We start from the raw sequence: 17,616 nt of genomic DNA, 5'->3' as shown, positions 1-17,616 counted from the left end.
ATGCGAGCAGCTGCTCCTGGGTCATCCGCTAAAATGGCATCCAGAGTACATGGCAGGCCAAGATCAACGCGCAGTGTATTAAAATTCGGACAGGACGTTAAAATGTGGCATACTGTCAGCAATTGCCCACATGGGCAGAACAGCGCTGGCGCAGCCATCAGCAGATGGCGATGGCTGAACTGGCAGTGTCCAATTCGTAACCGGGCCAAAACGACCTCCTCCCGCCGAGAAGGGCGTGAAGAGGTCGTCCAAGCCGTGGGAAGAGGTTTCAAGGCCCGAAGCTTGTTGTCCGTAAGTGCAGCCCAATCGACATGCCACAGCGATAAAATGCGCTAACAAATGACCCTGCTACAATCTGATGAAGGGACACAACAAGAAGCTGTCCGAGGCTGAAGGACTGCAGCCTTGGCCACGGCATCTGCAGCTTCGTTCCCAGGGATACCAACATGGCCAGGAACCCACATAAAGGTAACCGGAAAACCGTCGTCCGCCAGCTGCTGAAGAGAGTGTTGGATCTGGTGCACAAAAGGGTGAACCGGATACGGATCACTGAGGCTCTGGATGGCACTCAGGGAATCAGAGCAGATGACATAAGCAGAATGTCAGTGGTGGCAGATGTAAAGAACAGCCTGGTAGAGGGCAAATAGCTCAGCTGCGAAGACCGAACAATGGCCATGGAGCCGGTATTTGAAACTGTGTGCCCCGACAGTAAAAGAACACCCGGCACCGTCAGTGGTCTTACAGCCATCAGTATAAATGAAGATCTTACTGATGAACTTCGGTATACCGAAGCTGAGGTAACCTCCTTTGGGAGCGAGCTGAGGTCAAAGTGAATGCGAACCTGAGCCTGGAGCCAAGGTGGCGTTTGGCTCTCGCCCACTCGAAAGGTTGCAGGGAGTGAAAAATCAAGGTGCTGAAGGAGGCGACGAAAGCGAACTCCAGGGAGTAGCAGGGCAGAGACATACAACCCGTATTGACGGTTGAGGGAGTCGTCAAAAAAGGAACGATAACACGGGTGGTCGGGCATTGACAATAGCCAACAGGCATACCGACAAAGCAGTATATCGCGCTGGTAGGTTAGTGGCAATTCACCGGCTTCAGCATGAAGACTCTCGACAGGACTAGTATAGAACACTCCGATCGCAAAACGTAAACCCCGATGTTGTATAGGGTTGAGGCGGCGTAAGATGGACGGCCGTGCAGAGGAGTATACGTAGCTCCCATAATCCAGCTTTGAGCGGATTATCGACCGATATAGGCGAAGTAGATGCAGGGGTGTGACAAACACTAATTACCTTGACAGACAGAGCTAGTTAGAGAGAAAAGTATTCCGACATGATATTATCTAGAATACAAACGATTGCTGCTGGTGAGAGAGTATGCTTTCTTCACAGTTAAGAAACTAAAACCATATTTTTGAGGATGGACAGCAAAATATTACTTATGTTCCCTTGCATAAATATTAGTAGTTTATGTTTTTCTGTGGGTACTGTAAGTAACAATGTATCACTTTATTAAAACTGACGTGAAAAACAGGGTACTTAGGACCCATGAATGATGACTGCCAACTACTAACATACATTTAGTTAATGCAGTTTGGAAAATGAAACACAAGGGCTGAGTTTTTATGGATGGGCATGTTGACTGAATGGTAAGGGAGATGGGGCTGCTGTCCGAGAGCGAGAGGGGACTCTGGCGGCGGCTCATGTTTAGCCACACTTCCTGTTCTAGTGGTTTCTCTGGGCACCAGATAACCGCCTTTGAATTGGGCCAGTCTTCACAGAAGAAGACATCCATGACAGAGTCATTGAAGAACATGCAAAAAAACTTCCACGCATGCACACTATGAACGTGCTAGGCACTGCGCTCAACCAAACTGAAAATCAACAATCACAACTTGGCAGACTGTATTGTTGGTACTGTAGCTGCGAGCGTATGCGTTCTGCCATTCAAAAATATTTGCTGTGAAACAATGTAATCAATGCACTACAAAGACATGCAATGGCTGCGCTTGTGTATGTTTGGACAAATTTTCGGAGAATGTTAAGCTGACACTGTCCGCTAAAAAACAATGAGTGAAATATGTCAGTAGTAGTGTCACAATGTTTGTATCAGAGACTACCGTCTTCTGAATCCTCCTTGATTACAGTTGCAGTTAGATGAAGCATTTTGTAAACTGTGAATTACCTAGAGCTAAAGTACTATTATTTGGTAATGATGAACCACTGGATCTTACGTATCCATAGTTATTTAAACTGACACAACTCTATACATTGTAGCTGTGTGACTAGTGAAGTGTCTGAGGCAGGATAACAAGCAGTTTCACAATATGGAGTAATAACAGCTGAGTAGCTTCTGTACTCAAAGAGTGATGTTTTGAGTATTTGTTAGCTGTAGAGGTGGATAATATTTTGATTAGAAGCTAAGTTTTGGCTACAAAAGCACAAGGGACCATATAAGAATAAGGATATCATAGCTCAGATGAAGCATACGCAACCTACTAGTACAGGGAGGTTACTAGTGTTAGTCAGGGCAAAGCGATGATGAAGAACAATTTGTATAAGGTATATGTAACACTTTCAGAATATATATTGTATTATTAAGACTCAGTGTAGAATAAGAAACAACTTATGATTTTGCTGTTGTAAGGGGGTTTCAGAAAGTAAAAGCATAATGAACACCGACACGATAACTCAATTATAGGAGGCAGCAGATGTAATGGTAGGGCATTATTTTATAATTTTGAAATGGACAGGTAGAACATCTGTTCTACTGATATTTTAAAATAACTGAGTAATTGTTCTCAGTGACATGCAGGATTTGTTAAATTAGTTAGGTACTGAATACTATTCTGCATAGTGCTCCAAGGATGTCGTGCGGCGATGTGAAACTTCCACCCAACGTGCTTACGTCACTGGAATTATATGTCTAAGTCTGTTGCATCGACTGCTGTGTCATGGAGTTCCTCCTGTGGGAACTTTTGTGGTATTGGGCTTTCCATGAATGGGATCTCTGAAGAAGCAAGGGTGGTCATTGATCAGTTTTTGAGTAGCAAGCATATAATCAGACTATTATAAAGGCTAGGTTAAATCTCACTATCTGTTTAATAAATGTCTTGTTTGTGAGAAATGCATTTTTTTGTAATTATTCCAAGAGTAACTGATTATTATGAGGGAACATAGATTTCAGAGCAAGGTTCCAATCGACGGATTTCAAGCTCACAGTCACAGCCTTCTGAATGAATCAAGAAAGGAAAATCTAGTTGTTGGTTTATTTATTGCTGGTTATACGGATTACAGCATCCATGGAAGAACTGGAGAACTGCACTCCCGCTTGTACGTTGTACGTGGAATACTGATTTTCTTCTTTATCTCTTCCTGTATGATATACGGCAGGGAAAGATGTGATATATCTACCACTTTGGTAATTGCCAGAGCTATTTTGTTTTTACCCTTAAAAAGTAGTCTGCATAATTCTGTGGATTCACAAAACAGTTAAATAAATGGTAATAAAACCATTTTCCACTAAACATATGCAGTGAAACAACAAAACACAACAATGTCAGGCATTCCTTCAAGTTTTCTGTCTAACACACTATGTTTGACAAATACATCAATCAGCACCACAAACAATCAGATATTTGGCAAACAGAGTAAAATTTGTGATCGTGTATGGGGGCCTTAATATGCGATGTACGTCATGTGATCTGCCATCACAGTCACAGAGTGTATGAAGGGTGGAAAGTGTAGCTTGTTCACTGACGTGCTAAAGTTATCAATTTTACAATTTTGAAAAAAGTCAATCTGTAATTTCAAAACGTAAGCGGTGAAAGTGCAAAGTGTGGCTGTGGTCATAGAAAGTGTAAACTGTTGGCAGAACATTACACTGCCATGACTGATGCATTATCAGCCCAGAGACATTTTCAACGTCAATGAAACTGGCGCCTTCTATCATTTACTTCCAGCAATATCATATTCCGTTAACGGAAGAGTATGTTAAGGAGGTACAAAAAGTAAAGAAATAGTGATGGAAGCAAAAAACTGCCTCCACAAATAATATAAAAATTTAAAAGTCCCAGCTGTTTGGACACACACACACACACACACACACACACACACACACATACACACACACGCTAATTCGAGTATACAGCAGTGCTTGGACAATGTCAGAAATCTTTATGCGATTTTTATCAAGCATTTAGCTGCCAAGAAGGGTACAGAAGGATGGGAATTTGTACTTATTACTGACAGAGCCCCATAAATCCCAAGGAAACAATTTCTGAGGAATAAAAAAGTCAAGATTGTACCTCCACACAACAAAAAACATCTGCAGCCTCTGGATCTGGACATAACATACATTGTATAGAGTAGCAGTTGTGCAGAAGGCAAACACATTTGAATGATGCTTCAGGGTCACTCCTTAAATGTACTCTGACAAAACCCCTATTCAAGAAAAACCCCTGTTTAAGGTTGTCTCTAACATAAAAAAGGGAATAAGAATCTTATTAAAAATGAATTGTAATGTGGACTGAAAGTTTACTCTACCTCTGGCATATTTTTACAGGAATCCACTGTCAACAGACTAAGGGCGACTTCTCAACTTTGAAACCTGTGTCAGAACTAAAGATATTTTCACAATCCTGGCCGTGAATGTTGCCACACTCAGGTTTGAATTATTAATTACTACTTGGCGATACACACAACACTATGTACACACAACAAATTTTCCTTCTGTTGACACTAAATTTAGTGTTAGTGTATGTGGAAGATAGACAAAACCTGCTTTATAATTAATTAAAGTACAGTTCTTACCTATTTAGCAGCCGCTGCTGTTCCAGTACTTTTGGAAGGAAACAGCTGCTTGATAAGATCTTTCTTATTGACCTTGCCCATGGCATTGCGTGGCAGCTGTTCTATCACTTTTAATTGGGTAGGAATAGCATAAGGTGCCATATGTCCTTTTGCCCACTCACGTAGCTCTGCTAATGTTGGTACAGTCTTATTTTCTTCTGGGACCACTACAGCAACAACCTGTAACAAATGTAATAATACCCGAGTTATGTGGATAATATTTGAAATTTTGGAACAGCTGAATGATAAACTATTAGAATTACAGTAGAAATATTCGCTCAATACAATGCTTTCCCATTATCAATGATTTCATGTTACAACATTTCCTGCATCTTACGTTTTCTTTAACGTTATCACAAACTTTGATATCAATTTTAAACATATTTCTGCAAGGAGGGCAATGTATTCCTGCTAAAAGTCAGCTTTGGAACAAAGCAGAAAGAGCACACTATGTGTGTTATTGGTCACGTAATGTAGCATTAGCACGTTAACAAAGATCTTCATTGTCAGAGTGTTGGGTCACGGCTGCATGTATTACGGGTGCGTGGTGTTTGGAAGGGTGTGAAAGTATGCCGAGTCACTGCCTTAATGATAATCGGGATCTGACAATAGTGACTCTAGTAGCAACCTTCCTTCTGCTCATTCTGTTGTATTACAATAGCTTCAATTTAATTTCACAGTCATTTATATAAACAAACATAACTTTTGAGGATGGCCATCTCTATAATGGCTTTCATGACTTCTTGTTATTTCTGCATGAAATACACTAATATGTACTAGGCGTGCAGTCTTAGTTTGGTATGACATGATGTCAGATGTAAACATTCCTCCTCAAGATGCTCTGTAACACGATGGCAATATCCGCACTCTTTCTCACTCAAGACATCCCTAAACCAAATGACTTCCTTGTTGGCAACAAACTGTAGATTTCATGTCTACGGTTCTCTGTTTATGAAGACAGCCAACTTTAGTGTTTTAACCAATACTATGTTACAAGTTTTGCTTACCTACCAAGCAGCGGCAGGAGAACACACATATTAAAGGTATTACAGTTTGCAACCTTCTGGAGCAAGTGGCTTCTTCTTCTGGCACAAGGATTGAAGTGGAAGGAAGAGGAGTGAAGGAAAAGGACTGGTGAGGTATAAAAAAAGGGGTAGAGTTTGTAAAAGTCACCCAGAAGCCCGGATCAGGGGAGACTTACCAGATGGGATATTATCAAAAATTGATTATTTTCACTCATAAGTTTTATCTGCCATAATTATGATTATCAATAGTAAGTCTCATTTTAGAACATGAATATCTTTTTAATTTGGTTTCATGAAAAAGAGAAGAGCTAATTGCTGCTAGAAGGTGCGGGCTTTCAAAAAAAAAAAAAAAAAAAAAAAAAAAAAAAAAAAAAAAAAAAAAAAAAAAAAATAAAAAAAAAAAAAAAAAAAAAAAAAAATGATGGTGTGGCCATCAGCTACGTACCCTCAGACTCAGAGTTGAAATATTAAAAGTTTTGGCTGGTTTCACTGTCTAGGGGCTGGGATATGTAACTGCCGCATTACAAGCTAAATATGTTGAGTCTTCAGTAAACAACATGAATACACACATGAATCGAATGGTCGAAGGTTCCTATCACTCGGTAATTGCGAATTTTGAATGGAACACAGAAATTTATAAATGAAAGATTGTAATTAAATAAAATCTGCAGGTACTATTTTAAAGACTTTAAATGATGAGCTCGATAGTAGGAGTACTTTTAAGAATGCCGTTTATTACTGCAAAACACTTATTGGTGTCGATGGTCCAGCAACTACATAAAATATAAGTTGAACAACAGGGAAACAATAGATTCCTACTTCACGTAATTAATTATGAACAACAACACAGCTCGTGAGATATTCACTTCCAAACGCAGAAGCCATGGAAATCTCTCAAGTGCACGAGTCGGCACTACGAAATATTTCTATCTCCCGCAAACTGCTGCACTCTCCAAGTATTTCCTGTGACCACCCGTCACGCCTCCACATCCAGCACTCCTCATGTCCAGTGCAACCTGATGCTCCTCCCCCACTTCCATACAGTCTCCCCATTAACGAGTGCTGTGATTGGCTAGAGCGCTCCCGCCATTTCTCCAAGCCAACACACAATCACAAACATATTGAAACACATAAGAAATACTGGATTTACATTTAAACAACTTGAAATTAAATAAATATTCCTACGGCTGGACCATAAACACGCTCTAACACACATTATTAAATACATATACAAATCAAATAAACATATATCAAAGGAACAGAAACAAAAGCAGGTCAGTAGCCTAATGCCTCTGTGCATTCTAAAACACAGTAAATATTCGACCAATTTCTTCATGAATAGTATATACCAGATATAAACAAAGACATAGATGAATAAATATATTTGTAAGCATGCTGCTACTGTTTTTTCGTGTAACTGTGGAGTACTTATGGCCTGATGTGATTAATAGTAATCTGCCACTTTGACCTCCAATAACTCATGTACTATGCAAGTTACATGCCTGTAATTCATACCAATTTAGGTTTACACTTTCTAAAGACATGTCAATCGACAAAATCAGATGAACCGTTTAGATTTTGGAAAGTCGTTGCTGGGTGTTACTTGTATAATTTACAGCCAGATACTAAACTTTAAACTAATAAAGATATTGAAAATCTGATTACACCATCGGAATCATTGTGCAAATAATGGTAATATACATGTTTCTTTCTAAGGTATCATGATTGCTCTGGCTCCTACTAATTTCTACATGAGCTGTGAAATGTCTGCCATTATGGTTTCACAAAGTCCGCCATCTTTGGCACTTCCGGCATACAAATCTCCTTCATCAACACAAAGCACAGTCCTCGACACAGCGTCAACATGGAATCCCCAGCCACGCGGTCGGCTTGGACCATGCGCTGCGGCTACCCCTCTTGCTCTGGCTAACTTTCAGCTGGTGTGACTCAAGCAACGAAGAGCTTTAAGATGGTGCCAGCATGTTTGTTTAAGCTGCCGAATATGAGGGAGCCAAGTCAACCGGGTACCAAAAAGCAAGCCCAAAAACCAGTGTGTCTCCACCACAGTAAGAGGTTCGCCATCAAGAGAAAGCCATGGCTCAGGGTGAACAGTGCAACGCCAGCAGAAATGTATAACACAGGTCTTGGCGGCTGAGAACTGGAAGACGTGCGCGATGGCCCAAGACTGCGCCCTGTAGCCACCATTCAGCAACCGCAATGGCAGGGGAGCTATAGTACAGGCAAAAGTCTTCAGTATACAAAGAAGCCAATTAGGACGTTCCCAAAGCTGCAGCTAGCCTATTGATAGCAACTAAAAAGAGACAGACACTCAAGACAGAGCCTTGCGGGACCCCATTCTCCTGGACTTGGGAGGAACAATGGGAGGAACCAACTTGCACGCGGAAGGAATGAAGGGACGGAAAATTCTGAATAAAAATCGGGAGCAGGCCCCTAAGACCCCACCCATGAAGCATGGCGAGGATGTGATGTCACCACGTTGTATCGTACGCCTTCCGCATGTCAAAAAAGACGGCAACCAGATGCTGATGGCAGGCAAATGCCGTTCAGATGGCAGACTCCAGGCAGACCACATTATCGGTAGCAGAGCGGCCCTTACAGAACCCATCCTGGGACGGAGCCAGAAGGCCCCGAGACTCATGTAGCCAACTCAACCTCCGGCTCACCGTGCGGTCGAGCAACTTCCAGGGAACATTGGTGAAGCTAATGGGGCAGTAGCTGTCCACTTACAGTGGGTTGTTGCCAGGTTTCAACATGGGGATGACAATGCTCTCCCGGCACTGGGATGGGAACTCACCCTCAACCCAGATACGGTTGAAAAGGTCGAGGAGGTGTCGCTGGCAGTCCACCAAGAGTTGTTTGAACATCTGATAGTGGATGTGATCTGGCCTGGGAGCCATATCAGGGCAAGCGGCTTGGGCACTTTGGAATTCCCACTCACTGAATGGAGCATTGTACGATTCGAGGTGGCGCATATGGATTGAAAGGCTCCGATGTTCCAACTGCTCTATCAGGGAGTGGAAGGCCAGTGGGTAATTCATAGAGGTGGAACTCTGAGCATAATGCTCTGCTAAGAGTTCTGCAATCATGTCTGATTCAGTACAGACTGCTCCATTCAGGGAAAGCCCAGGCACGCTGATGGGTGTCTGATACCCATAGAGTCGCCTAATCTTGCTCCAAACCTGTGATGGAGAGGTATGGATGCCAACATACCGTTCCCAGCACTCCCGCTTCCATTGGCAAATACAGCGTCGGGCTCAGGCACGGATCCGCTTAAAGGTAATGAGGTGTTCCACTGACGGGTGCCACTTATAATGTTGGAGGACCCGCCTGCAATCTCTAATTGCCTGAGCAATCTCCGGTGACCACCACGGCACATTCCTCTGCCAAGGGGACCCGGAAGAACAGGAATTGCAGATTCCGCTGCAGAAACGATGCCGGTGGTGATCGTTTAAACCACCATATCAATGGTGTCATGAGAAAGAGGCTCAATAATGGCAATGGAGGTGAACGAGTCCCAGTCAGCCTTATTCAAATCCCATCTGGGGAGGCGCCCAGATGAGTGACGTTACGGCAGTGACAGAAAGATCGGAAAGTGGTCACTACCGCACAAGTCGTCATGAATGTTCCATTGGACAGATGGTAGAAGGCTAGGGCTGCAGACCGAAAGGTCGATGGCTGAGTACGTGCCATGCGCCACACTGAAATGTGTGGGGGCATCATTATTTAAGAGGGAAAGATTGAGCTGTGCCAAGACTTGCTCAACAACAGTGCTCAGCCTGTTGCCACCAATACACCCCACAAAGGGTTATGGGCATTAAAGTTGCCCAGTAATAGAAAAGGGGGTGGCAGTTGGGCTATCAGTGCAGCCAATACATGCTGTGGGGCATTACCATCCAGTGGAAGGTAGATACTGCAGACAGTAACAGCCTGAGGCGTCCACACCCAAACAGCGACAACCCCTAAAGGTATTTGAAGAGGTACACACTTGCTGTAAAGAGAGTCAAGGATGTAGACGCAAACTCCGCCAGATATCCTCGCATAAGATGCCCAATCCTTATAACCACCCCGATAGCCATGGAGGGCGGGGGTTCGCATCGCCGGAACCTGGTGAGCAATGCAGAAGGAAGGGTGAAGGCTGATAAGTTGGTGGAGCTCAGCAAGATGGTGGAAAAAACTGCTACAGTTCCACTGGAGAATGACATTGTCCGCGGCCGAAAAAGGCGTGAAGGGACCGAGGAGGCAGATTGCGCCACTGGGTCACCTGCTGCCACCGACTGAGTACCTGTGGGAGCGACACCCATTGTGTCTGAGGGTCCAGCGAGATTTAGGTCCACAGCAGACACCAAAATCTCCACCTCATACTCAGACGCAGAGCTTGTAGGTAGCGGTGGTGTGGGTCCAACCACAATTTCCTCGCTCTTAGGGGTCTTCGGTTTCAATTTCTCGCGCTGTTCCTTGGGGTGCTCTAACTGGGAGGGCTTCTTTGATTCAGTCTCCAGGACAGAGGAGAACCGCAAAGCTCTACGACCAGCTGCCTGTGGCTTCTTCAGCGATGGTTGGAGGGGTGCTGCTCCCAAGGTAGGTGGTGCAGGAGCAAGGGGGCAGGTGTATTCTTACGGCTCTGAGAGCTGACGTGAATTGGGGCAATGGATGGGGCAGTAACAGTAGTGACAGTGGAAGTGTAAGATGTTGTCATGCGCTTATTTTCCTTTCCTTCTATAGAATCCTACAGTCCGGCGAGCAAGGGGAATGGTGCTCTCCGCAACTGACACAGATGGGAGGCGGGGAAAATGGAGTATTGGGATGGGATGAACGACCACAATCTCGACATACGAGGCTGGAAGCACAGTGGGAAGACATATGGCCGAACTTCCAACACTTAAAGCACCGCGTCGGGGGAGGGATATATGGCTTGACATCACAGCGGTAGACCATCACCTTCACCTTCTCGGTTAATGTGTCACCCTCGAAGGCCAAGATGAAGGCACCGATGGCAACCTGATTATTCCTCGGACCCTGGTGGATGCACCAGACTAAATGGACACCTCATCGCTCTAAGTTGGCGCGCAGCTCGTCATCAGACTGTAAAAGAAGATCCCTGTAAAAGATAATACCCTGGACCATATTTAAGCTTTTATGGGGTGTGATAGTAACAGAAGCATCTTCCAGCTTGTCACAAGGGAGTAACATCTGTGACTCGGCACAGAATGCTATTTTTATCAAGACTGATCCAGACCGCATTTTGGACAAGCCCTCCACCTGCCCAAACTTGTCCTCTAAATGCTCTACAAAGAACGGAGGCTTCATAGACACAAAGGATTCCCAATCAGCTCTCTTACATACTAGGTACCGAGGCGAATAAGCTTTGCTGCCATCCTTAGCCTTTCGTTCCTCCCATGGTGTGGCCAGGGAGGGAAACAATTTGGGGTCATAAATGTCTGGATTAAATTGAGCCCTGGAACCCTTAGGGACTGCTGGCAGCTGGCCACCAGCAAGAGATGTGCCATGCTTCATTGCATGTTGTCCGCCCTGATGCCACTCACTCCGACCAAGGGCCCTCCCCACAGGCGCCACCCAGCTGCAGCAAGGGCCACCCAGCTGCAGCAAGGGCCACCTGGCAGGATGGTCATTGCCAGGAGTCCTGATGCCCCAGGGAGATAGGCATCTACTCCTTGGCATACGTGGGGAGTTAATGGCGCAGGCATCAGCAAAGCGATCCCTGTGTTGTCAGGGGCCTACACCCGACAGGGTACACGGCGGCTCAACCACAACGGACTGGCTACCGTGCTGGATATCAGGTGCAAAGAAGTCCATGGTCGTCGTCGGCGCAGAAAGCGACACTGCATAGTGCATGGCAGAAACTGCACACCGGAATGTATCCTCGCCCAAGAGATGGAGAGTGAGTGGGACAGCAATGCGACGATGAGAGAGTGGGCTAAAGATCTCCATGCACAATGGACACGACGCACCATGTAAGCCCTTCCCCAATTGGCTCACTCTTTGGGAAAATTTGGAAATACGGAGGTCAAACCCTACAGGGGACAATCACATAAAAGCCGAAACGTGGGAGACTCCTTTAAGTCACCTCTTACAACACTCCTTTTAGACGTCTCTTACAACAGGCAGGAATACCGCAGGCCTATTCTTACCCCCGGACCCGCAGGGAGGGAAACTCATTGGAGACACATTAATTTAATAATTTGAACTTACTGCTGGAAACAACGATATTCATATTATTACTGCTGAAATGTAATTGACTGTTTGCAATTAATAATAATACCCATTTCATGTGAGTATATTCACAATATTCTACAATCTATTCATTGAACCTCACATGAACCACACTTATTTAGAAATTTGAGAAGCAATCTAAAGGCAAATTTGACAGAAGTGAAAACATTATATTCTTACTAGTCAATATGTTAGTCACTATTCATTGCTGTAATCATAATTAAGAAGGTATATACAACTAGGGCTGTGGTTACTGCATGATCTGTACGGAGGAGAGGTCTACCGTTTGCATGGCAACTATCAACCAGCTCCATATGGCCATTGTGTACTTTATCAGCAGTACAAGAGGAACACAGTCTTCTATTAAAACTTCCTGACAGATTAAAACTGTGTGTCAGACCGAGACTCAAACTTGGGACCTTTGCCTTTTGCGGGCAAGTGCTCTACCATCTGAGTTACCCAAGCACAACTAACACCCCATCCTCACAGCTTTACTTCTGCCAGTATCTCGTCTCCTACCTTCTGTAAAGTTTGGAAGGTAGGAGATGAGATACTGGCGGAAGTAAAGCTGTGAGGACGGGGTGTGAGTCGTGCTAGGGTAGCTCAGATGGTAGAGCACTTGCCCGCGAAAGGCAAAGGTCCCGAGTTCGAGTCTCGGTCTGGCACACAGTTTTAATCTGCCAGGAAGTTTCATATCAGCGCACACTCCGCTACAGAGTGAAAATCTCATTCTACAGTCTTCTATTGTTGCCAATATGTGGCATGGATGCCAGTTTCTCAACTTGACAGCAACTGGTCAACTGACTGTAGCTTGCAGTTCATGCACAAATCTATAACAGTTTTCACAGAACAAGTACTTTGTGGGAAACAGCAAAAGCTACTTGCCTACATGTGATTAATAGGTTTGAGGCATTTCCACCAATAACAACACATGGCCAGCAAGTCCAGCTTCACCTGCTTGAGTAGCAATTCCTACTTCATTAAAGTCCATGTGGCCACAGAAAAGAAGAACATTTTTCTTTTTTTAACTGTGTATTTCAGCCTTAAGTCACGCATAATTCTTCTAATACTCTTAGTTAGAAATACTGGTGCACCTACATACCAGCCGACAAAATTTCTGAAACGCATTCTCAGCAAATACGTGGGGAAGCGTGAACACCATAACCGTAACTCTGTTGACTATGAGTACCATCTCAGTCAACTGTGACTCTGGGAAATAGATATTATGGTCAGTTTTGATGTAGTCTCCCTCTTTACAAGAATCCCACTTTCTGACTCCTCGGGAAAGTTCAACAATTATTTCACAGACCATTTAAGCATGTTTGATGGAAATTTTCTGTTTGATGGAAAATTTTATGAACAAACTGAAGGTTTGGCAATGGCTAGCCTGTTCTCACCGGTTCTCTATACATGGAACACTTTGAAGCAAAGGCACTAGGGGTTGAGTTGTTTGGGGGAAGAGACCAAACAGTGAGGTCATCAGTCTCATTGGATTAGGGAAGGAAGTCGGCCGTGCCCCTTCAAAGGAACAATCCCGGCATTTGCCTGGAGCGATTCAGGGAAATCACAGAAAACTGAATTCAGGATGACCGGACGCGGGACTGAACCGTCGTCCTCCTGAATGCGAGTCCAGTGTGCTAACCAAAGGCACTAGAATCTGCTACATTGATACCAGAGTGTTTCTATCATTACTTGGGTGACCCCATCTGTAGTGTGGTCACATGGAGCAGAAAAATTTGAAGAGTCCTGAAATGTTTAAAGACTAGTCATCGTAACATGAAATTCATGATGTAACTCTAAAAAGAGGATGTGTTAGTTAAGGGAAGAATGGATGGATAGCTGGGTCATAGTGAACGCACACTGACTTCTGTGTCTCCACACCTCAAGCCAGCAACATATGTCACACAAAAAAAAACCTCTCTGGCCATAGAGCTCAAACACTTTCACACAAGGAGAGGCTCACCAAAGAATTACAACACCTACAAATCCAAAGAAATAGTACGTACAATTAGGGAAAGGCAACCATTCACCTATAGGGGATTGATGTGTGGCAAACAGAAACATGCATTAGGAAACAGAATTCACATTAGCTTTCAAGCTCTTGCTCTTTCTCTAGCAAAGTGCACACACACACTATGTACAATCCAATTTTCATGGGTCTGCAGGCAGATACAGGTCTCCTCCCAAGTCTAAAGAAAATTTCAGTATGTTAACAGAGCAGGAAAATATAGTTTGCTCATGTTAAGTTAGAGACAGGCACAATTAAAAGACTTAACATAAGCTTTCAGCCACAGCTTTCATCTGACAAGGGCTATGACAGAAATTTTATGTAGAAGTGTCTTAATTGTGCCTGTCTACAACTTAGGCAATGACTGTTTCATTCATCCAGACTAGGCAGACAATGCGAGTTCGCAGCAGTCAGTGCGCGTTCGCAGCAGTCAGTGCTGCCACCCACCTGTACCATTAGATAAAATTGTGATTTTCTTAACACTACTTCAAGCAGCCTCAAGCTGGCCCCTGATATGCACGTAACCTGCTTTCTTTGTGTGCGCACTCTTAGATTAGGAAATAAGACACTAAAGTAGCTGATAAGTTTTGCTATTTGAAAAACAAAATAATGATGAAGTCTAAAGTTGAGAGGATGTAAATTGCAGATTGGCAACAGCAAGGAAAACATCTGTAAAAGAGAAATTTTTTGGGAACAAATATAAGTTAATAATAATGGCGTGTGACTGGGGCCTCCTGTCAGGTAGAATGTTAGGAATTATTTTCTCAAGGTCCAGAACAAATTTTTCTCTCTGCAGCAGAGTGTGCACTGATATGAAACTTCCTGCCAGATTGAAACTCTGTGCCGGACCGAGACTCAAACTTGGGACCTTAGTCTTTTGTGGGGAAATGGTCTACCAACTGAGCTACCCAAGTATGACTCACAACCATTCTCACAGCATTATTTCTCAAGGTATTTGTTCGGAATATAGCGTTAAATGGAAGTGAAATGTGGACAACAAACAGTTCAGACAAGAAGAGAATAGAAACTTTCAAAATAGGGTACAACAGAAGAATGCTGAAGATCAGATGGGTGGAATACTAACAAGGAGGTAATGATAGAACTGGATAGACAGGAAATATATGGCACAACTTGATAAGAAGATGGGTATGTTTATAGGAAACATCCTGAGGCATTAAGGAATTGCCAGTTTGGAAATGCAACAAAGTGTGGGATGTAAAAATTGAAGGCTTGACTACAACAAGCAGGTTCAGATGGCTAGAGGTGGCAGCACTGAAAACAGAGCTGAAGAGATTTTCACAGGACAGACAAACATGGAATGCTGTATCACATCAGTCTTCAGATGAAAGCCCACCACCCCAATCATCATCAACAACAACAACAAAAAAAACAACAACATGATCTCATTTGAAGTATTCATTTGGCTGTTGGCATAACATTCAGATGTTACCACAACACAAAAATGTGAAAGGAGAGACGAAAATTTATTCACTTGTATGAGCAGAAGGAATGTGTGGATGGGGGCATGACTGATTTCTTTAATTTATACTGATAAGATGCTACAATCATTATTTACTATTATTATTATTATTATTTTATACTTTGTGACATGATGGAATAAACCAGATGATGTCTGTTTTCTGTTTAAGTAGTCAGCATTTCACTTCTGTCATTAATTTTAATCTCTCTGAGTCACTGAAGTAGTGCAGATCTCTATTCTAAAAAGGACCGAAGCAAAAGTAACATCATCTCCTTAACAGTGGTAAAAAATAGGACAGATAAAATAAAAGATTTTATAAATCTCTCTGACAAGATTGGCAGATCAATCCTGTGATCATCCTCATTTGTTTAGTCAATGTCTCAGATATTTGGGGTTTGCATCATGATGCCTGCCAATTGTCCAGAACACACCACATGCTTAAGGGTGAGACATGCCTGCAGCAAGAAATGTCTATCTCTACACAGGTCATAAGGATTTCAGAAAAAATTCTGCATAACAATACTATTTGGCACACGTAAAAACAACTACGGTTTCATTACGTGAGGGAGAATGATCCGTGGTAGAAATAGGCACTCAATATAGTTATAATATGCATATATTTTAGTTTACCTTTGTTTTAATCTAGAAAGCAATACAGCGTATTTAAATAACAGCGCTCAATTTCTGAAAGGGTGAAGTAACAATATGCCAACTAAGATTTGTTGCTGCAGCCAGGATAAATACTGCACCGTCTCAAACCTTATAAGTGATACTGCATGCAACTGTCAGCTTCATATGCACAATAATATGGGACAACATAGTGTTATGCACAAGTTTTTGGTCCATCCCTTTTTCATACGCCTATAAAGGCCACAAAAAGGTCACTGTTCAGCACATGGCTCACTAATACGGACTTAATATAGTTGTGATATGCATAAATTTCAGTTTATTTCTGTTTTAATCTAGAAAATAGTATCATGTATTTCAATAACAGTGCTCAATGGCTGAAGCGGTGAAGCAACAACACTGGTTTGGCTTCAGCAGCCACTGATGAGCAATCAGTGTCAATGAGGCTGTGGATGTGTTCATTTGGGTTATCATTAGATAATATCTTACAACTTCTGACCACAAATTCCATGAACTCATTAAGGAATTTAGGCTGTAGTGACTCACAGGAACCCACTAGATAATAACACTTACCCTTTGTCCCCAGGTGGGGTCCTCAACACCAAGTACAGCAACATCTGCCAATGCTGGATGCGCCAACAGCTTGGCTTCTATGTCAACCGCACCCACCTTATATCCACCAGTCTTAATGACATCAACTGATGTCCTACCGAGCAGTCTGTAGTAACCATCCTCTATAACAGCTGTGTCACCTGAAAATGCATGAAGTTCCCTATCATTTGAGACATGTTAAGTACGTAATTGCAAAGATTTCTTTACATTATTGATCAGGGGACAAAAGCTGCAGTGGGTACACTGACTCACATTAAATATTAATGTTTATGGGCCTTGTACATATTGCGAGCACGGAAAAGGGAGGAGGGAAGATCACATTTCAATGTCCTGTATATATCAAGGTTACTTGAGATGGATCATCAACTCAGTTGGATAAAGGTGGGGTGGAAAATTGTATATTACTTTTTTAAAGTAATAAGTCAACATCCTGGAATTCATGTAAAAACATTTAAAGAAATCATTGTAATCATACATCTGGGAAGTTATATGGTTATGAGCACAGCATCTGATGCACAGCTGCTGGTTATCTCTTAGCTGTAGCTTAATATTTAAGCGAAGCTTGATCAAAGTTCATTTTTTGCGCTCATCTTAAGATCAGCCGCTTTACACAATTGCCCCTCAGTCTGAAGCTCACAAGGTATGGCCATTTGCCTTACCCATCATTTCGCAATTTGTGCTCGTGCTCCATCTCCAATGACAAAAAGAAAATAACCAGTGGACACAACTCAGAAAGAGGAATGCAGCAACTGTTATTTC

At 43.0% G+C, this 17,616-nt stretch overlaps 1 protein-coding gene across 2 annotated transcripts in view; it reads right to left on the bottom strand.

The window, feature by feature from the left end:
- Positions 1–17,616, bottom strand: part of LOC124802992 (malonate--CoA ligase ACSF3, mitochondrial) — an 86,675-nt gene that overhangs the window by 11,310 nt on the left and 57,749 nt on the right. For both annotated transcript variants that reach the window (XM_047264092.1, XM_047264091.1), the window contains exons 9-10: positions 16,819–16,997; positions 4,815–5,033 (exon numbers count right to left, since the gene is read on the bottom strand). In XM_047264092.1, coding sequence (XP_047120048.1) covers positions 4,815–5,033; positions 16,819–16,997 — 398 coding nt within the window. The remainder of the gene's footprint in view (positions 1–4,814; positions 5,034–16,818; positions 16,998–17,616) is intronic.

The sequence above is a fragment of the Schistocerca piceifrons genome, chromosome 6 (genome assembly GCF_021461385.2).
Source record: "Schistocerca piceifrons isolate TAMUIC-IGC-003096 chromosome 6, iqSchPice1.1, whole genome shotgun sequence".
Taxonomy (NCBI): Eukaryota; Metazoa; Arthropoda; class Insecta; order Orthoptera; family Acrididae; genus Schistocerca; species Schistocerca piceifrons.
This window is presented reverse-complemented; position numbering and strand designations above follow the sequence as displayed.